Source organism: Carcharodon carcharias, chromosome 1 (genome assembly GCF_017639515.1).
Source record: "Carcharodon carcharias isolate sCarCar2 chromosome 1, sCarCar2.pri, whole genome shotgun sequence".
Taxonomy (NCBI): Eukaryota; Metazoa; Chordata; class Chondrichthyes; order Lamniformes; family Lamnidae; genus Carcharodon; species Carcharodon carcharias.
Window position 1 is genome coordinate 193,683,511 of NC_054467.1, and position 23,048 is coordinate 193,706,558.

A 23,048-nucleotide genomic window follows, 5' to 3' on the forward strand; every position below is an offset into this window, starting at 1 on the left:
CAGAAAGATTAAACTGCTAGACTAAGTACAACTAAATGCACCAGCCATATAAATGCTGTAGCTACTAAAGCTAGTCAGAGGCTGCTTATTCTGAGCCGGGAAACACACCTTGACTCACCAGAAGCTGTCCACCAACTACAAGGCATAATTCAGGAGTGAGATGGAATTCCATCCATTTGCCTGGATGAATGCAGCTCCAACAACACTCCAAGAACACTCAAGAAGCTCAACACCATCCACAACAAAGCAGTACGCTTGATCAATACCCCATTCTCCATATTAAACATTCAGTCCCTCCATCACCAGTGCATAGTGGCAGCAGCATGTACAATTTGCAAGACGTACTGCACTGCAGCAAATTGCTAAGCCTCCTTCAACAGCACCTTTCAAATCCGTGACCTCTATCACCTAGGAGAATATGAGCAACAGGCACATGGGAACACCACCACTCGCAAGTTTCCTCCCTGTCACACATTGCTTTCCTTCACTATCACTGTATCAAAGCATGGAACTTCCTTCCCAACAGCACTCTGGGTGTACCTGCATGACAGGGACTGCAGTGGTTCAAGAATGGCAACTCACCACCACCTGGAGGGGGTGCAGAGGAGATTCACCAGCATGTTGCCTGGGATGAAACATTTAAGTTATGAAGAGAAGTTGGATAGAGAGTCTCTTCCCACCTACATCCGCAATTCCTCTCACGCCCTACATCATATCAACAATTTCCAGTTCCCTGGTCCCAACCGCCTCCTTTTCACCATGAACATCCAATCCCTCTCCATCTCCATCCCCCACCGGGATGGTCTGAGGGCCCTTAGCTTCTTCCTCGAACAGAGGCCCGAACAATCCCCATCCACCACTACTCTCCTCCGTCTGGCTGAACTTGTTCTCTCACTGAACAATTTCTCCTTAAACTCATCTCACTTCCTCCAAATAAAAGGTGGCACTATGGGTACCTGCATGGGCCTCAGCTATGCCTGTCTCTTTATGGGGTATGTGGAACATTCCTTGTTCCAGTTCTACTCAGGCCCCCTCCCACAACTCTTTCTCTGGTACATCGATGATTACTTCAGTGCTGCTTCATGCTCTCGTCTGGAACTGGAAAAATGTATTAATTTTGCTTTCAATTTCCACCCCTCCATCATTTTCACGTGGTCCATCACTGACACTTCCCTTCCCTTCCTTGACCTCTCTGTCTCAATTTCTGGTAATAGACTGTCCACCAGTATTCATTACAAACCTACCAACTCCCACAGCTACCTCGACTACAGCTCCTCACACCCCGCTTCCTGTAAGGATTCCATCCCATTCGCTCAGTTCCTTCGTCTCCATCGCATCTGTTCTGATGATGGCACTTTCAAAACAGTTCCTCTGACATGTCTTCTTTCTTCCTTAACCGAGGTTTTCCACCCATGGTGATTGACAGGGCCCTCAACCGTGTCCGGCCCATCTCCCACTCATCTACCCTCACACCTTCCTCCCCCTCCCAGCACCATGATAGGGTCCCCCTTGTGCTCACTTATCACCAGCCTCTGCATTCAAAGGATCATCTTCTGCTATTTCAGTCAAATCCAGCATGATGCCACCACCAAACACTTCTTCCCTCCACCACCCCCCTGGCGGCATTCCACAGGGATCATTCCCTCTGTGACACACTGGTCCACTCCTCCATCACCCCCTACACCTCAAACCCCTCCCACGGCACCTTACTGTGCAACCACAGAAGGTGCAACACCTGCCCCTTTACTTCCCCCCTCCTCACCATCCAAGGGTTCAAACACTCCTTTCAAGTGAAGCAGTGCTTCACTTGCACTTCCCTCAAATTAGTCTACTGCATTCACTGCTCCCAATGCGGTCTCCTCTACATTGGAGAGACCAAACACAGACTGGGTGACTGCTTTGCGGAACACCTTCGGTCTCTCCGCAAGCATGACCCAGACCTCCCTGTTGCTTGCCATTTCAACACAGCACCCTGCTCTCATGCCCACATGTCCATCCTCGGCCTGCTGCAATGCTCAATACAAACCGGAGGAACAGCACATCATCTTCCGACTAGGCACTTTACAGCCTTCCGGACTTAATATTGAGTTCAACAATTTCAGATCATGAACTCTCTCCTCCATCCCCACCCCCTTTCCAATCCCCCCTTTTCCAATAATTTATAATTTTTTAACAAATATATTTTTCTTTTCCCTCCTATTTTTAAATTTATTTTGATCTATTGTTTCCACCTTTTAGCCCATTTCGATCCCTTCCCTCCACCCCACCTCCACCAGGGCCATCTCCCACTTGCTCGTCCTGCTTTCTACACTTAATGTCCTCATTAGCACGTCCTTTAGATAATATCACCACCATCAACACCCTTTTGTCCTTTTATCTATGACATCTTTCGCTGTCTCTTGGCCTCCACCTATCACTGGCCCCCTATCGAGCTCTACCTGTCCCACCCACCCCCCTCTACCAGCTTATATTTCATCTCATTTCTATATTTCTTAGTTCTGATGAAGGGTCATATGGACTCAAAACGTCAACTGTATTCCTCTCCGCAAATGCTGTCAGACCTGCTGAGTTTTTCCAGTTATTTTTGTTTTTGTTTTGGATAGACTTGGGTTGTTTTTGTAGGAGCAGCGAAGACTGAAGGGTGACCTGATTGCGGTGTACAAGATTATGAGGGACATGGACAGGGTGGATAGGGAGCAGCTGTTCCCTTTAGTTGAAGGATCAGTCACAAGAGGCCATAAGTTCAAGGTGAGGGGCAGAAGGTTTAGGGGGGGAATGTGAGAAAAAATCTTTTTACCCAGAGGGTGGTGATGGTCTGGACTGCGCTGCCTGGGAGGGTGGTGGAGGTGGGTTGCCTCACATTCTTTAAAAAGTACCTGGATGAGCACTTGGCATGTCACAACATTCAAGGCTATGGTCCAAGTGCTGGCAAATGGGATTAGGTAGGTAGGTCAGGTGTTTCTCACATGTTGGTGCAGACCTGATGGGCTGAAAGGCCTCTTCTGCACTGTGTGATTCTGTGATTCTCAAGAGCAGTTGGGATAGCCCTAAATAATGGCCTTGCCAGTGATTTTCTCATTCCACGAATGAATTAAAGATAAGTACAAGAGTTCAACCTTAAGTCAGCAGAGATAATGATGACTTTGGTTTGAAAGTCTGCTATGCGTGCCTGTGCAACCCTCATAAAACTGAAGCCTTTCTCAAATGATAGCAGTGAATTAACACATTTGGAGATCAGTAATGATAATGATGACACAAAAGTGGACATGACAAGAGAGACAGATGCTTCACAGTGAGACAATGACTTGTCTTCATAATCTTCTGAAGCAACACATTTTTAGATTTGTCACCCAACACCTTCATTTTTGGGTTAAACAGAATCATGGACAGAACCATGTATTTCAATCCCCAAACTCCAGTAAAAGATGTGGAATACTATATAGTAAAAATGGAGTTTAACTCATACAGTCTTAGTAAATTAGCAACCTTGATTCTAACCCTAATAAGGCATAAAAACCTCTCTTACAAAATAGCATCTCATTGACTCATAATGAAAACCTCTCTGGTATAAGTACAGAAATAATACTGCCCAGATGTCAGAAGGAAGCTTGTTAATATGACCTAAATTTCATTCAGTTAGATACATACTTTTCAAAAAATTGAATGGAAATAATAATTCAGTGGCTGGATTTTGTGGTCAGCGGTGAAGTAAGGTGTATGCAGCTGACAATGAAGAAATTTGCCGACTAAGATCTAGTGATCTCTGTGCCATAGTTTCCCCTTTTCTCAATGGCAGTTTAAACCTGGTACCAAATCAAGGGGCAATTTAGGTGTGCAGCAGTTGTGATGTCAGCAAGCAGGTAGGTAACCAATCAAATGGAAGCATTCACACCCAGCACTCCAGGAAATTAAAAGCATTTAAAATCATTCACTTTTAATTTAAATCTTCAGATGGTGAAATAAATATTTAACATAACATAACTGTATGAAGATAGAAGCTAAAATCAAGATTTAAATCAGTCTTTAAAAAAATATTTTTTATGACTTTAAAAATATATACATTTTTTAATCTTTTTGGAGAAACAACATTCTAAAAATATAAAATTAGCCTTTCATAGCCCTTGAAGGAATTTAGCAGTAAATTTGAAGTCAGTACACAATTGTGAACCCAGTTACAACTCATTCAACAAGGTGTTAATTTTTCCAGGGTTCTTACAATGAGACTGCCAACATTAGAGTTGAAGTTCTCATTAGTTCATGATTGGAAAGGAGATAGCAGTAGGTGGAAACCTCTGCAGCTCATCCTATGGATAGATTCACTGACAGAAACTTCTGAATTTCTGCATTATTCAGCACACTTCCAAGCTCCTGAAATTGTTGACAGTTTCAACATCATTATCACAGCGAGATCTGGGCCAATTTTTCTCTTAGTCTTTTTTCCTTCATCCTCTTGTCTCCTTTCCTAGCCTATTTTTTCTGTTTTATTTTCAGTAATCTAAACTTGAACTTCTTCCTTCTATTATTTATTTTAAATCTTATTTTAAACTATTTCTTTGTATAGAAATGTAATCTTACATTTCCGACATGTCTATCTCCATTCCTGGTTAGGAACCATATTTGTGAAATTTGAACACTATATGAAAATCAGTAGTTAAAAAAAAACATAGTTAATCAAGTGCTGGGTTATACAAGCATGACCTGGGAATGTCGTGCAAGTCTGAATTCAAACTAATGACACTATTTTGTGCATGGTCAAATCATCCAAGCTTCTAGTGCTTTCTCATTAACAGTGCCATAAATGTTAAAGTTTGCTGGTATGCATTCAGAAAAATCATATGCAGTATTATTTTAAATCAAAAGTTGAAAGGTATACCTGGTCAGTTGTTTTTATTCCTTTTTGTCAACTGTCTTCTTTCCTGCCTTTAATACTTAGTACAGTTCCAGTAGTGCCACCCACCCTCTGGGTCCTTGGCACAAGGCAGTTCCTCACATGCAAACCTAGACACTAAAGCCATCAAAATTGTGTAACTCTGCTCCTGATGCAGCAGTTTGCTGAACAGGATTGCAGATTGGAGAATCAGTCATTGGGTTAGCATACCCTATTGAAGATGCTCCAGATTTTCCAGCCATTGATTTTAATGTCAGCAAACCAAGGGCTTCATTTATCAGATGCATTGATATCTATCTCCAATCAACACTCATTCCATTGAGCAAGGCTCTACCCAGAGTGGGGTGCATAATTTTGAGGCTTGATTGTCAACGGTGAGGTCACTGGATAGCATTTGTGAGTGTAAATGATGGTTGATTTTCTTCTCTCTCATAAACCTACACAATATATAAATAATTATAGGCCCTTTGCCACAATCTAGCTGAGTTCAGTTAACCCAGCATAGGCAATGGATCGACCTGCAATCTTCATCCTCTGTATGGCTCTGTTCTATAAAAGCTAATCCAGTTTATCAGATTTTTAAAAAATATGGCATAAGCACACTGCTGATCTTTTCCTTTTGAAAGTCCATGAATAAGTTAACATCACACATTGCACAAGAGTGTTTGAAGCTTGTAGTTAAGAGTTGGTTGCCTGTGTTATAGGGCAGAATTGTTATCAATGTTTTTATCTTCTATTTTTGATATTTAACTCCAGGCAGAATTCACAGCCATGAGGGACCAATACATGCGAGGTGGAGAAGGTTTTATAATCTGTTATTCTATCACTGATCGCCGATCATTCCAGGAAGCTGCGGAGTTCAAGGAACTCATCTATCATGTTCGACACACACATGATATCCCAGTAGTTTTGGTTGGAAACAAAACAGACTTGGAAGAGTATAGGCAGGTAAGGAAACTATTCTTAGTAATAAAAACATTAGGTTATGATCCTTTAGGATTTGTAATTCACTATGGATTTGAGAGTTTTGGTTTATTTGATTTGAAGTACCAGAAAGCATCTTATGTGTTTATCAGAGAGGAATGCACTTTCTCTCTCATTAAAAGGATGAGTTCTATTACTGATATAACCCAGGTTAAAAAGTAGCTTTCATTTTAGTCAATTAACTAATCTGTCAGGATTTTAATTTCATCTTCACCTAGTTTCAGTCCTTTGAAGCTTCCAATAAATTTCTATATCACAGAAGATGTGATCATCAGTGTTACAATAAACAGCTGTAAAGCTGTAATTATGAGGCTAAAATCAGCAGCAGGCAGTAATTTCCAATCACACATGAGCCCTCTTCAATCGAATTATGGAATTTCAGGGTTGGATATTTATTCCCTCACTCCCACAATTGGAGAAGCCTACAACATGCTTGTATAATGAACTCTTTTGATCGATAAAGAGCCACAAGTTCATCCTACCTAATTAGAGTGGTACTCCAACCAAAACATAATTGATAAGCACAGCAGAGTGCAAGCAGGGATTAGGATTTGATGATGGAAGATTCATTAAATAATTAATCACTATAGAGTTTGGGCCATACAGTATGGGATGATGCATATGTGGCCTAGCTGCCAATTCAGAGTTCTCCATCTATACAGCCAAATTGCAGAAAGAGACCCTGTTGAACAACTGACCTCACACACAAAATTTATGTGAAATAAGTTGGAAATTGGTTCAGCAGCTCTTGAAAAGAAGGAAACCAGTCAAGTTCTCCAACAAAATCAAGGACAAGCACCTCTTTGTCAGGTCAACCAAAACTGTAAGTGACACAACAATACTTTAGAGAGTGTCTGTGTAATCTTCTGATCCATAGAATGTTTGCTACATATTCCTCCTATGCTGAAAGATTGGAACAAGTCCATGGGACTTACAAGACAGGAAGTTCCCTGTCTTTTGTCCTGGCTTTTCTGAGTGGTGAGACTCCAATTAACTGATAACCATCTGGAACTAGATCTCAGTCACCAAAGCAAAACTTGGAAGAGACTTAGATGAACATGTGTCATAATGGTAGTGTTTCCACTTTATCTGACCAAGCAAAAGAAAGGAAGCATTTAGAACTGCTTTGTATTAAGGTGTTTGCCTCGGTTTATAATGGGCTGTGGGATGCAACATGATACAAAAGATAATATCTGAATGTGTAATTATATTGTGTGACAGCTTTACATGAGACTATGCCGGTAATGGGAAAATGTAATTGGGAGGTAACACTGGAGGTCACAGGCATTAAAGTGTATGTAGGCAAATTGTGATATAGTTCCAGGACACAATAGAATGACTTGAAGAGTGGATAAGATCTGTTTAAGTGTTATGATCTGAAGTTATTTAAATCCCCAGCCCTTTGAAACTGAAAGAAAAAAACTAGGCTGCAGCTGTCAGTTAGGGAGGAAAAAAACACCCTCTGCTGGAGTGCATTGATTGACAAGCCATTTGGTGTAGCTTAGAAAAAACATAGCAACCTGTTCCTGTAGTGTTAACAGACTTTATTGCTGATATTTCCCAAGGGTTATTATTATAGCTGACTCCACAATGAATAGTTGGCTGAATTTCAAAATGTACCAAATTACTTATCTCAGTAGGAAGGCTAAGTTCACATTTTGATTGTCGGTTTTAAGAGGCTATTTAAGGATTATATGTCTTTTATGTGGTTACTGAATAGAAGTATGTTTGCTTTTATAGAAGACTGACCATTTGAGGGGATTTAAAATCTTTGGCTGGGTTTCATGAGAGTTTTTTTTCTGTATCAAGTGTGTATGAGTGAGAGCTCTGTTAAATTATTAGAAGTCTAATTTGTTCACATTTCCACATGGCTCTGAGGTCTGCAGTTAGTGGATACTAGTTGAGTGGCTATGGAGGTGGCGGGGGCTAGGAGATGGCATGCAGGGGACATGGAATGGGTGGGTGAGTGTGGGCTAGGGGACATAACATCCTTTTATAAAACTGGGCCAAAGCCTCAGAGGACTTAGTTGAGCCTTCTAACCGGTCCGCTTTGAGACTGCCTGCCTCCTTGGCTGCCTCCGAAGTTCCTCTGGAGGCAGCAGGCCTAGCTGGATCATGACCCTACCTCCCCAGAAAAAAAATTGCTGTGATTGGGCTCTCTATAGCGATGGGGTCTGCTGAGTGAGGAAATTTCCTGACTCGAGCTACCTACCTCGGTAGCAAAAATCCAGCCCATAGTATAGCTTGTGCACAGCTTAGAAGTGTTTCACTGGCACAAAAGGGTGCTCTCATGAGCTGGGTGTGTAGCCTTGTCACTTTAAAAGCTATTATGAGTTTGAAGTCTGAATCTAGGTAAACAGATATCAGCTAGAAGAATTAAAAAGCAGGATTATTGTATTAAAGATAGGAATGTCCAGTGTATGAAGCATTTGACAAAATAGTACTCGACTTCACTTAATCTTTAAAGATGGCATAAGAATTTTAGATTTAAATTAACAATAAAGTACAATTTTCAATTCTAATTCAGAAATACAATGAAAATAATTATGTGTTTGGCAGCTTTGCATAATAAGATTGAGGTTTCATAATGCCCAGAGTTATATGTTTCATTGGAATAATAATTGATAGATATCTATATTGAAATAATTCCTTATATTGTGTATGAATGTGTTGTGTGAATTTTATTGCCAACTCTGTTGAATTATTTTAATATTTTATTCATTGTTTTTCTTATGATTTCCCCAGTCATTTTGCTGTCAATCTCCACCACAGAGACTGATGTGTATTCTGCTGTCTTTGGGGTTTGTATCGGGGTGAGGCTGCAGTCACAGGGGTGAATTCCCTTTGGGATTCTCCATCTCCTTTGCTGTAACTTCGGCAGAAACCCCACTTAAGGGCATGAACAGGAAATTACAGTGGGATAATGGAAAAAGCCCAGAGGAATTTCACCCTCATAGTGAAAGCATTGAGAATGTAGAATGCGTCAGAAGTTTTAAATTAAATGAATTAAGCAGTAATTGAGTAATCATAAGGATTAATTAACCAAACAATAATAATTACCTTATGTTTCATGGGGCATAAAATAAATATGCAGTACTCTGCAAATATGTTGCGCTCTTGAAAGTGGTTTAATTTTGCAATAATGGATGCAGTTGCATATTACCTTGTCAAAGTCAAAATAGTTAATGTTGTGACCAGAAATACATTATTTTTTCCATCTGGCAAAGTGTTGCACACAAAATACTTTTGCTGCTTTTCCATCACAAAGATTTTTTTCTTACCCATTAAATTATAAAGTTGATTTTTTTTCTCTCTTAGCTTATACTTTGTCGCATAGGAAGGGCAGTTTTACAATTGTGCTATTCCTGGCCCAGAGCTACAAGTATGAGACTCAGAACTGGACACAATGGGTGGAATTTAATGCCCTTCCCCCATGGCAAATTTGGTGGTGGGGGGCTGTGTTTAATCAGGCAGGAGAATGGCAGGTGGGGACCCAGCCACCTTCCCACCTCCATCCCCATTAAAACCATGAAGGAAGGCCTGTGGACAGCCTTCCCACCCCGCCAACAATTGAGGCACTTAATTGGGCAATAAATGCCCATTTCAAGGGCTCATCCATGCCAGGAGCACAACAAGCAAACCCTGCTGGGTTGCTTGCAGGCTCCCACATTTGGGGGTGGGGTGGGGTGGGTCCTTTATTCAAAGACATTCATTACCTGATCGACACATCCAGCATCAGAAAGGAGGAGACACTGAGATCTATCCCCTGTCATTGCTGCCTCTCCTGTGACCCCCACCCTGGAAACACCCCTCCTTTTATCACTCAGCTGTGGCCTGGGATCCAGTGATGATCCTAGGTTCTGGGTGGGTGTCCTACAGGCAGCAGCCACCACCTCCCCCAGTGGCGCTGCCATTCAATTGAGCTGCTGGCCTCTAATTGGTTAGAAGCTCTCGGTGGTAGTCATTGATCTTGGGGAAAGCCCAACGCTGCCCAGTTAAGTGCCTGAGTGGCACTTAATCTGGTAGCCCTTCCCCAAAGGAGGTGCTACAGGGCCCTCGCTGCATCTGTAGCTGGCAGGTGAGACCTCGTCACCTGCATTAAATACCTCCCCATGGCCAAAATTCTCTCAGCCATGTGGATGGGAGGAGGGGAAAATCAGAAAGAAGGGCATCTGGCTGACGCTTCAATGTATTCCTGACTGCAGGGGATTTTCCGAGATGTGGGATCCCAATAGTAATGGCTATCTGCCTAACAACAATTGGTAGCCAATTAAGGTATCTACAACTTCAATTAGTGCCTATTTTGGCACTTCAAGGGGATTTTCTGAATGGCACCTGGGTCCCAAGCAATACCAGGAGTTTGTCGGCTCTGATGAAGCAAGTGCCCAGCCAATTGAGCATCACATTAGATTTGTGAATAATCTCACAAAAACAGGAAGCCTGTATTCACAGGTATGCAGAAGCTTGCCATTGCAACAGAATCTCAAACACCTGCTGCCACTAAGTACGCTGTGTCTTAAAGGCATCATTGTGAACCCCCTTCCTCCTTACCTCCCTCCGGAAGCAATGCTCCCTCCTGTGCTCCAGTCACCATCGCTGCACCCCGAGGGCAGCTACAGTGACAACAGCCAGCCACCCCTCACACGCCAGCTCCTGATTGGCTATCCCATCTCATCAGCCTGCCCCTCCTTCCCTAATTGGATGGAGAAAGCCAAGGCTGCCTCCCATAAGATTGATCCTCAGAAAGCACTGTGTACACAAGCAGGTTTGAGACCCAGAAATGTTCCTGTCACTAGAAAACTTTTAAAGTGGGTCGTTTAGAATGGGGCTAGTTGGTGATTGTGACAGAAGGATGCAGGGGGGCAAGTGAGGACAGTAAGTTGGAGAAGTGAGGATCACGGAAAGGGGAAGAGAGGATGTAACAGCAGGGGCGGAAGAGGGCACATCGCAGCAGGTGCAGGGGAGAGACAACATCATGGAAGAGCAGGCTAATTGAGGAGATCAAATTGGGGAGGGGAACAGAGGACATTGCGGCAGGGAGGATTTCGCGGCATGGAGGTAAAGAGGAAATGTCGTGACAAGAGAAGTGGAGCAGGTACAAAGAAAGGACATCATAGTGGGGGTGGGGAGAGAGGAATTACAGCACAGGGAGAGGAAACAAGGACATTGTGGCGGGTGAGGAGCAATGAGGACATTATGGCAGGGGAAAGGCAATGAGGACATTGTGGCAGGGGAGAGGAAGTGAGGACATTGTGCTGAGGGAAGGGAAGTGAGGACATTGCATTGGAGGAGGGGAAGTGAGGACATTGTGACATGGGGGGCAAGTGAGGACATTGCAGCAGGGGAGAGGAAGTTAGGACATTGTGGCGGGGGAGGGGAAGTGAGGACATTGTGGTGGGGGTATGAAGAGATGACATTGCAGCAGGGGAGGGGAAGAGATGATATTACAGTGGGGAGGGGTGAGGGGGCATTGTGTTGGGAGAGGGGAAGTGAGTGCATTGTCTTGGGTGGGAGAGAAAGTGACCTCACCACGGGGCATTCATGTGCCATAAAAATGGTCATCATGAAAACAGCAGTGATGCGTGGTGGGTTAGATTTGTGTTTCCCACTTGTGACAGTTTAACCAGCCTCCTCAATCCCTTACGTCCTCCATGCAGGTTTGATATCCAGGTCTTAATCTCAGAAAAGGTTAACAAGTAACCTGCTTCTCCTGCATCTTGCAGTATACAGCACAAAGGGAATACTTATTTTTAATGTTTCCTTTGACTCCCTACAGACACAACTCTAGTGAGGATACAAGTGATCTGACCCTATTAATTATGGTTGAGTCAGCAGTGGTCTTGAGTAAATACTGGATTTGTAATGTTTCTTCAGGGTTGCTGACCACAGGCAATTTTAGAGCCTCTACCATTGCCTGGAGTTGGAGGAAGAATTTGGTAATATAACCAAGGTAACCAACAACAATTTTATTTAGTAATGGTTATGACAGTGGATTATCTTGCACCATCATAAGATTTCCGTTCAGTCTTTGACAGTGAATAGTAACTCACAATGGACCTTGATTATGGTACATAAAGTGAATTTATTAAATAAATAATGAAGGAGTGCTAGTCTAATGGGGATATATTACAGCAATGAGTTCACAGTAATCCTGACACCTGCATCCTCAGCAAGGCAAAAGAGCAAATACATTACAGCTCTAAAAACTAATCTAAACATTAATTGCATTACGATCCCTATCAAAGTGATTTACATTTATTTATGAGCCAATCTGGAATTTTCTCATTAAAGTAGGGGAACATCAGGATGGCAGGATTCATACTCCTCCTGGTCCACATATATCATGTAAATAGGACTGCTGCTTGTGACACTATGTATGCTGCCCAGTAGAAGAACAAAATGTATTGTTGCTCTCAAGGCTTCTTAGGAACCCAAATTGAATATTTTAACGAGGCCCCTATTTGTTTCAGGCAGGAGCACTGGCTGCCTAAACGGCCCTCTCAAAAATTGCATTAAAGAGGTCTTAGGCAAAAAGTGAGCAGTAGCTTTCTTTAACATTGTAATAACTTGAGGGAGGAGCGGGTTTAGTGCAGATAAACTGAACTTTTATTGAGGACACATGTTATAATGCCTACATGCTTGTTGCCATCCCTCTACCAGAAGCTCCTCCCATAGCGTTGGCCTATGGTTGATTGACGGGAAGGATGGACAATTAATCTAATTATTACATTTCCTCCACTTAAGTTCCTTATATGTTTACTACAACAACATGTCTGAAAACTAACTAAAAATTTGTTATATCTATTGTCTTTAACTTGCTTTGTAAACAAAGAGCAGAAGATTTTTTTTTAAACAAACATAAATCTAAGAGATTTGGTGTAGACTGCTGAAACTCCAAGTGATCGCTAGGGGATTATTCTGCCTCTTGGTGTCCTTGGCAATCAATTCTAGGCTATGACTATAAATTAAGTCTCTGAGGTGCTCTGCGGGAATGGTCAGAGCAATGCAGCCCTTCTAAGGGATCATCTGGAACAGGATCGATGGGGTCTTGAGCTGCACAAAAAGATGCATCAATGAAACTGGGTAGTTCTGTACTTTGGAATCTCGTCTTTCCAGATTTCTTCTGAGTTACCACACAATACCACAGATTACTACAGGCTCCTCGCTGTCAGAGCTGCTGATGAAGTGCCGCCAGGCCCATGATTGAGCAGATGATGGGCCTCCTAAAGATGAGTTCAGATGTTTGGACCGCTCAGGCATGGCTCTCCAATACTCACCACAGAGAGTGTCTCGGATCATTGTCGTCTGCTGCACCTTGCTCAACCTAACGCTACAAAGTGGGGATGTCTTGCCTGAGGGAGGCATGGAGAGCGAGAATCCATTTGTTCTGCAGCTGTTTTGAGATTGAGAGTGTAAATTAGCTGGCACACATTCAGTGCTGATGTACCACATGCTGGCCATGTGTGACATCCCTTAGACTGCCTGACGTCCTTATGAAAGTGTCAGTTTGTAGTGAGTAGAGTTGCATTAGCCCTTTTGAGACACTGCTGGCCATGGGAATTGATATTTGGCTTGTGATTAGGAAATTCTGAATGATAGCAGAGTGCTTCCTGAGATTATCAAGTAACGCTCCTCAGAATCTCATTTCATGTCTTGGATCATCTCACGTAGTCAAGACACATATTATCAAAAGGTTAATTAAGATGCAGCACCTAACTAGGCTTTGTAATTGTCCATTAATTGCACTGCTGAAATAGATTATGAGAAACTAATAAAGCAATATTAATTGCATATTGTGAAACATTGTATCCCAAAGCGAATTCAATGAATTGACATTGTTTAAATAAATCTAAGTACCCTTTCTTGAACATATGAGACTTAATAGTAATAACACTGACTTTTTTCAAACACCCCATTCAGTTGATTCATATAATTCTTAATTATTAATGTACTGGGGTTACTGGTCAAGATACTAACAGGTGGTGAATGACTCACAGGCTTCTTTTTCTTGTGCTGAGGGGCCAATTCTACTGTATCCCTCTTCTTCATTATATAATATGAATCTTGCTCATGGTTCCTAGACTAGTTAATTCCTCTTAAGAGATATTTATTGCAATCATCTTATCTCTGCTGTTATATTTACAAGAGCACTTCATAGAAGGATGCAGTTCTTGCTTTCAGAAAAGTAGAGTCCAGAATCAATTGTGAATGATTTGGAGGTGATCTGATTAAGTGTTCTTGTGTCTCCTTTCTTCCTATCTCCTTTAAATCTGCCATCATCACCCCTCTCAAACAGCCAACCCTTAATTCTACCACTCCATCTCCAATCTCCCTTTCCTCTCCAAAGTGCTTGAACACATTGTCACCTCCCAAATCCATGCCCACCTTTCACCGAGCTCCATGGGAAGAATATAGCTGTCGGCTTGCGGGGCTGGGCCCGACACGTCGATACATAAAATGACGCAAGATGACGTTGGGCATGCATCCGATGTCATCACTTGCCATTTCAATATTGCGTTCGGCGGGCGTGCACCCACCAAACTGTCAATGGCCTATTAGGGCCATTAAGAAAGCAATTGATCTTATTCACAGCACTGCGTTAAGGTTGGGATGAGGTTTCCTGAAGGCTTTATAGAGTTAAAAAATAAATTTTGTGCACTTAAACATGTCCCAGCTCATTTTACATGAGGGGACAAGTTTAAATAATTTTTTACTTTATTTTTCAGAAACTTTTATTATCCACTTAATCTCCCTATTTCTGCGCTCTTTCATGCACATGCGCAAAAGAGCGCAGGCCCCGAATCTCCCTCCTCCCCCCACTCGCACAGGTAGTATTGAGTGCTATTGGACACACGTTATGCTGGAAGGGCCTTAATTGGCCCGCCTGCGTAAAATGGTGTCCACAGCCGATCGCGGGCAATGATCGGCTCTGTGCCCTCCCCCGTCCACTCACGCCCAGCACGTCCAACATAGGTAAGATTCTACCGCATGTTTGACTTCCTCCAAACATATTTTTGCCCGTGCCACAGTAGTGGCATTGTATGTGACTGTGATTAAGGTAAGCTTTCATTCCTCATTCATCATTGACATGGTGACCTCACCATTCTCTTCCACACCACTGACTGTCAATGTCATCCCAGATTATTGTTTCTAGAAGTTTTCCCACCACCGAGGTTCAACTGACTGACCTGTCATTGCTGGATCAACCTTTACTCCATTTTTGAATAAGCATGAGCAACATTTGCAGTTCTCCAGTTCTCTGGCATCACCCCTTTAACTGAGGAGGATTGGAAGATTATAGCCACTGCCTTTGCTGTTTCCACTGTTACTTCATACTGTATCCCTGGACGGATCTCATCCTGCCCTGGTATCTTATCAACTTTAAGTACAACCAGCCTATCTAATGCCTCCTCTTTATCAATTTTTAGCCACATCATGTGTCTCAATGACCTCCTCTTTCATTATGACTTGGACAACATCTTCTTCCTTATGTGGTTGCTAAATTTGCTAATGACACAATGATAGGTAGGAAAGTAAACCATGATGAGGGCATTAAGAGTCTACAAAGGGATTTAGATAGGTTAAGTGAGTGGGTAAAAGTTTGTCAGATGGAGTATCATGTGGGAAAATGGGAACTTGTCCACTTTGGCAGGAAGGATAGAAAGCAGTCTATTACTCAAATGGAGAGAGGTTGCAGAACTCTGCATACAGAGGGATCTGGATGTCCTGGTACATGAATTGCAAAAAGTTATTATGCAGGTACTGCAAGTAATTAGGAATGTTGTAGTTTATTGCAAGGGGGATGGAATATAAAAGTATGAAAATTTTGCTACAGTTGAACAGGGTGTTGGTGAGATCACATCTGGAGTACTGTGTATAGTTTTGGTCTCCTTATTTAAGAAAAGTTACAATTGCATTTGAAGCAGTTCAGAGGAGGTTTGTTCAACTGATTCTTGGGAGAAGGGGTTACTTTATGAGCAAATGTTGGACAGGTTGGGCTTGTATCAGTTGGAATTTAGAATAATGACGGGTGATCTTTTTGAAACATATAGGATCCTGAATGGACTTGATAGGGTGGATGCTGAGATAATCGCCAGGATTTTCTGGCCCCATCATGGCAGGACCTACTGCGGGAGGTTCGACGGCCCAGCCAGAAGTCCAATGACTTTCAGCGGGACTGGCCATTCTCGGCGGTGGGTGGGGCTGGAAAATCCTGCCCGATATTTCCTGTTGTGAGAGAGACTAGAACTAAGGGACACAGTTTAAAAATAAGGGTTCTCCCATTTAAGATGGAGATGAGAAATTGTTTTTCTCCGAGGGTTGTTAATCTGTGGAATTCTCATCCTCAGAGAGCTGTGGTGACTGGGTCATTAAATATTTTAAAGATTGATAGATCCTTGATTAACAAGGGAGTCAAAGGGTATTGGGGGTGGACAGGAAGTTAGAGTTGAGGCTACAATCAGATCAGCCATGATCTTGTCAAATGGTGGAGCAGGCTCATGGAGCCAAAAGGCTACTCCTGCTCTTAATTCGTATGTTTGTATGTTCATATTTGCAAATCTTTAGATAATAAAGGAAGTCTTGCTCACTAGCAACAAGACCTCGACAAAATCAGGCTTGAGCTGATAAGTGGTAATTAACATTTGCACCACATAAGTGCCAGGCAATTATCATCTTGAGCAAGAGAGAGTCTGACTGCCTCCCCTTGATATTCAGTGGAATTACCATCACTGAATCCCCCACCATCAACATCCTGGGGTTACCATTGACCAGAAATCAAAGGCTGGGAATCCTGTGACAAGTAACTCCCCTCCTGACTCCCCAGAACCTCTCCACTGTCTATAAGGTGGAAGTTGGAATGTGATGAATACTCTTCACTTGCCTGAATGGGTGTTGCTCCAGCATCACCAGGAAACATGGCACCATCTAGAAGATTGGCACCCCATCCACCTCGTTAAACATTCACTCCCTCCATCACCAGCGTACAATGTCAGCTTCGTGTACCATATAAAAGATGTACTGCAGCAGCTCACCAAGGTTCCTGTGACAGCACTTTTCTAGGGATGGGCAATAAATGAATAAAAAGAACAGGCGGTTTCTACCACCGAGAAGGTCAGGGGTAACAGCCACATGGGAACATCATCACCTGCAAGTTCTAAGTTACACAGCTATTTCACTGTTGCTCTAACATCACTGGGTTAAATTCCTAGAACACCCTTACTAACAGCTCTGTAGGTGTATCTATACCACAAAGACTACAGTGGCTCAAGAAAGCAGCTTACCACCGCCTTCTCAAGGGTAATTAGGGATGGGCAATAATTGTTGGCCTTGTGAGTGAACCCCCATTCCATGTACAAATACACATAAATATTGTAGTAGCCTCAATGCTAACTCCTCAGAATTCACTGTAAAGAGATTTTGACCCCTCATTCTGGACTTTCTGACTACTAAAAACAGCCTATGCCTACGCAAACTATCTCATCCTTTCATAAGTTTACACACTGTTATCAAACTGCCCTAGAATCTGCAATATTCTATTTTTAGTCTTTCTTTGCATTTATATTTCCTCACACCAGGCACCCCATTCTAGTGAATCTGTTTCAAACTACCCTCAAAGCTTCATTATGCTTCCTATCGTATGCAGCCCAATACTCCAGTTAGTATGTTCTGTAAATGAGGTCCCATTAATGGTTTACGTAGGTTTATATTTAGCCTTTTATTTTTTTATATTCTATGCCTCGTGATAATACCTACAATCCTATTATCTTCTTTATGGCCGTATCAACCTGAGGTGCTTTTTTAATGTAGCGTTGAATTCTTCGGCTCCTTAACAGCATCAAGACAATTTACATTAAGAGTTTAATTGCCGTTTTTATTTTTTCTATTAGGCTGCAACACTTCACACTTTTGGCACTAAATTCCATATGCCACATTTAGCCCACTCCCCTGTGTTAATAATATCCCTTTACAGCTTCCTTTGCGCTCCTGGATCTCTGGGTTCCTGCCAGTTTGCACTTGTTGCCCAATTCTTGTTTCTGCTGGCTGTGACACAAAATTCCTGCCTGATATCAGCAAGGATTGGTGCATACAAGTGAAATACCATGCAAACTGGGTGGCAGAAGCTGCACAGTTCCACCCTTACCCCCACCCCTCCCCTCCCACCTTCTGATTTGTAGAAGGAGAGCAGCAAACTTGCCAAGGCTCCTTCAAAAGCACCTTTCATAGCCACGACATCTACCACCTAGGACAAGGGCAGCAGACATATGTGAACACCACCAACTGCAAGTTCCCTTCCAAGCCACTCACCATCCTGATTTGCAACTATAATCGTCATTCCTTCATTGATACTGGGTCAAAATTCTGGAACACCCATCCTAACAGCACTGTGGATGTACCTGCACCAGACAGATTGCAATGTTCAAGAAATTGGCTTAGCATTACCTTCGCAAGGGAATTAGGGCTGGGCAATGAATGCTGGCCTAGCCCGAGATGCCTATATCCCAAGATCGAATAAATAAAAAAGTCCTCCATACGTTCCTTGGTGTAGCAGGTCTGCATTATGCATTTGGATGTTATTTGGCTTTTGTTTTTGACAACTGCAAGAAGGTCAAATCCTTTCTTGAAACTTATATCTCTACAGGTCTTCAAGAGAAATAAATATAACGCCTCTAAAGCATGTTTATAGTTTTAAGAAGGAGAGCCCATAATAAAAAACTAGGCTTGTACTGTAAAGCTTTAAGAACAGTTTAATTCTGAACATATGAACATATGGATTAGGAGCAGGGGGAGGCCATTCATCCCTCAAACCTGCTCCACCATTTGATAAGATTATGGCTAATCTCTACTTTCCTGTCCACCTTCCATAACCTTCGACTCCCTTGTCAAACAAGAATCTATCTAACTCAGCCTTAAAAATATTCAATATTCATTCTAAATTTCATCCAAATCTTATCAGTTTACAGTTACAGCAGATACACTGTCAAGGGGAGGTGGTGGTGTAGTGATAAGATCACTGAACTAGTAATCCAGGAGCTCAGGCTAATGCTGTGGGGACATGGGCTCAAATCCTGCCATGGCAGCTGGTGGAATTTAAGTTCAATTAATAAATAGGAATTGAAAGCTAGTCTCAGTAGTAGTAGCCATGAAATCATTGTTATTTTAAAAAACCATCTGGTTCCCTAATGTCCTTTATGGAAGGAGGTCTACCATCTTTACCTGGCCTATCTGTGACTCCAGACCCGTAGCAATGTGGTTTATTCTTAACTGCCCTCTGAAATGCCTGAATCCAGTGGTCTTCTGCTTTCCACATTGACGTGGTTTAAACCGCAGGTGGATGATCTATCTATCTGGTGACACAGATGTGGAGTTGAGTTCTTTATTTAAAATTCCTGTCTGGTGCACATCGAGGGAGAGTCAAACAACAGCAGGCAGGGACCAAAAGCTTACAGGTTGGGTGGAGAGAAGATAGACCTCTCTCAGCTTCTCAGCTGCTTGCCTGTTCTGCTGAGAAAACAACGGCTTAAAACATACAAAGTGCAGAACTTTCTGCCTGTCGGCTGGGCAGGCCTGACCCAATCTCTGGCGGGCGGGGAGCAGATCCCCGCCGGAGAAGCGGGCCCCGCCGCCATTTTAGGTGGGCAAGCGAATTAAGACTTACCCAGCATGACGTCCGCTGGGAAGCACTATGCACTTCCTGTACGGGCGGGTGGGGATTCCCCAAAAGCGAGAGTGCGCTCTTTCGCGCATGCGCACAAAAGAGCGCACATTTCCCTCAGGGAGATCACTTCCACGTGAAAAACATTAAAAACAGAAGAAAAAAATTCCTGAGCATGTCCCCCTCATGTGACAATATCACATGAAATGGGACATGTTCATAAATTACACTAAAACTTTATTAAACTTTTTAAATCCCTACATGAAACCTCATCCCGCCGGTGGACGAGGTTTCATGTTTTTTCTATTGCCCGCCAGGGCTCCTGGCCTGCCCGCCAACCTTAAGGTTGGACAAGCAGATCCTTTAATTGTTTCAATGATCCTGTCAATGACCTCAATTGGCCATTGACAGGTCGGCGGGTGCACAGCTGATTTTGCTGTGTCCCCGTCTTCCTGAAAATTTAAATGGGGCGGGATGATGTTGGGGGTTCCTCCCGACATTCATCCCACTTCTGCAAGCGAGCCCTGCCTCCTGCTTACCGATGGCAAAATTCAGCCCAAAGGGTTGGTTTCTCATATGACTGCCCTCTCCAACTGACCAGTAGTGCAAACATGATCCTGTAGTAACTTGATTAGGTCAGGTCTAGGAATCCTCCCTCTTAGTCAGGGTCCCATTGTTCAATTGGTTAGGTTTGATGGCTTGTCTTCACCCACTTGAGTCTCTGGACATTGTGCCAATGGAATAAGAAATATGGTTCATTCACATTAAGAGATATGGGCAATAGGCAGGAAAATGGAGTTGGAGCCCAAGATCAGCCATGATCATATTGAATGATGGAGCATGCTCGATGGGCCATATGGTTTATTCCTGCTCCCATTTCTTGTTGTTCCTCTGAGGACATTGTCTTTGATGTATTTTTGCATACATGTCATCTATATCTCAATGGGTTTGGAATGCAGAATGTACGGTATTGTAAACTAGGTAGCCATCATGGCTGTGAGTTCAAGTCACTTTAATGTGTATTTTTAAAAAGCCTGTTTTTAACCGTATCAATTCATGTTCCAGCTGGTGCATTAAATGTTATTATTTGGCATAAAGCACATCTTCATTAACATCACCCTGAACTCACCAGTTTATAGCCATAGCAGATGCACGGTCAGAAATGCAACAGACCTGGATTTGCTGACAAAATAACAGCGAATTAAAGGCACACACCATTATTGATCTTTTTTCTGATCTTGGGCATAAACTTTGCTGGAGTGCCTGGTTTTCTTGGGCAGCGGCACAGCCTGGATGTTGGGCAGGACCCTGCCCTGAGCTATTGTGATCCCTTCCAGCAGCTTGTTGTGCTCTTTGTCATGCGGATGGTGAGCTGCAAGTGACGGGGGGATGATGCAGATCTTCTTGTTGCCTTGGGCCAAATTGCCGGCCAGCTCGAGGATCACATACCATTGACGGTGTGCCAATAAGCAATTCAGCAATTTGTGACATGGAAGAGATTTGCTCTGAGCTACAAATTGCTACAAACTGCTGGACAATTAGTGCCACTCTGCTGTTAGCCTTGCAAAAGTCAGAACCCATTGGCAACTTCTCCATGAGTTTCAAGAAACTGATGCACTTGCTCTGTAAATACAAATTAAACTTGCTGCAGAAAGTTAGGGGTTCTATTTAAGGACATTGTTAATAGGATAATTTATGTTTCTAATGATTTTCTCCTTTGAAAAAAGTTAGTATTTAAATAAATTATAGTTGTTTTGCAAATGCCACATGGAACATTCAACCAGGATGCAGGTTAAACTGAGAGATAAAAACAAAAAAACTGCGGATGCTGGAAATCCAAAACAAAAACAGAATTACCTGGAAAAACTCAGCAGGTCTGGCAGCATCGGCGGAGAAGAAAAGAGTTGACGTTTCGAGTCCTCATGACCCTTCGACTACAAGTTCTGTCGAAGGGTCATGAGGACTCGAAACGTCAACTCTTTTCTTCTCCGCCGATGCTGCCAGACCTGCTGAGTTTTTCCAGGTAATTCTGTTTTTGTGCAGGTTAAACTGATCTGATTCACTGATTAAGCTATTTTTTAAGTATTTAATGTGGATCCTCGCTGGAAATAAGGTCAATGTTAAATTCATTTCAGCTTATCAGGATTTGGAGTTACCACCCAGCAGCCTACCCACCTCAAAGTCTGTCGGTCCTTAATTTGCAAGTACTGTAGCCTACAATGAACCATGCTGATTGATCAGTTCCCTTTGGATCCTGAATTTCAGGAAGAACAACAATATTCTGAACCCTGAGAAGGAAGCTGTCCTGTTCGGAATTTTCATGTGTCACATTCAAAAGGCAAAAAAACCCCTTAAAACTACATGCCTTTGCTGCATGTAATTTGGTGATTAACTTTGTTTAAATCATGTCCAAGCTACCACTGCAGAACATTGCTAAACATTTAAATCTTTAAATTCCATTGCTTAAGGAGATAGGCTATTGGTCTTGTCATTCACCAAGGACCTTGATCATCTACTTGCTCTCATCGTCTACTTGCATTTCCAGCAATTTGCAGTGCAAAGCTGAAAGGTGAGGGAAAAATCTAACTCACATCACTCACGTGCCTCATTCCACCAAATTCTGGGCCATTAAATTTGTTGCCAACAAATGCTAATTTGTTGAATCCAGAAATCCTCCCAGGTTCAGCCAAGGACAGCCTATTCACATGCAAAAAGCATGTGGCCCGATGAATGTAGAAAATCAGCCCATGCAAATCAAGTACTATGAAAAATATATATAAAATTCCCAAACCGCACGTAGATGTTCTTGTGAGTAAGGTACTTTCATTTGGTCTGCTAAATGATATTTATGTGCAGGTCAAAAGTCTTGTTCCTAACATTATAAATACTCATTGGGAAATGCATTTAGTCGAGTGGCAGAAAAAGTTATGGGTGATTTTAAGATTATAGCTACTCTGTTATAGTTTATAGTTTACAACTGTTGAGTCCCTGATAACATTAAACAATTCTGAAAGCCTTAAGGCAGAATTTTCCGTTTGACGTGCGGGGGGATGGGCCCCGCAGGTCAGCGTGTAAAATGACGAGCGGTGACGTTAGGCGAGCGAATCGATGTTACCACACACCATTGCGATATTTCGTTGGGCGGGCACACAATGAAGCTCGACCCGCGCCCGCCATTAATTAATGAGCTGATTAAGGCCCTTAAATCAGCAATCAACACCGATTTTCAGGTGCCCGTGTGATCTTCAGCTCGACGCACAGACACAACCGACAGGCGGGTAAGCGACTTTTTAATAAAACTCATCCACGGGTAGGATAAGAGGGCTCAGTGGGGTCGTCAATCTGGTCTGTGAGTATTTCTTGCAGAAAGTTTACTAAACTTGCCTGTGTGATCTGCAGCAGTTCAGAACAAATTCCAGCAGCTTTTTCAGCTCAGCATTCTGCAGTCAGGAATCTTTATCAGGCCTGCAGCTTTCCAGAGGCCTTCCTTTAGCCTGGGTATGGGTTCTAACACGTCCATTG

General features: G+C 42.7%; 1 protein-coding gene across 1 annotated transcript in view; it reads left to right on the plus strand.

Annotated features, from left to right (window-relative positions):
- Window positions 1-23,048, plus strand: part of LOC121275753 (GTP-binding protein Rit2-like) — a 293,055-nt gene that overhangs the window by 88,174 nt on the left and 181,833 nt on the right. Inside the window, exon 5 of the mRNA XM_041183351.1 lies at window positions 5,645-5,836. Within this exon, the coding sequence (XP_041039285.1) occupies window positions 5,645-5,836 (192 nt within the window). The remainder of the gene's footprint in view (window positions 1-5,644; window positions 5,837-23,048) is intronic.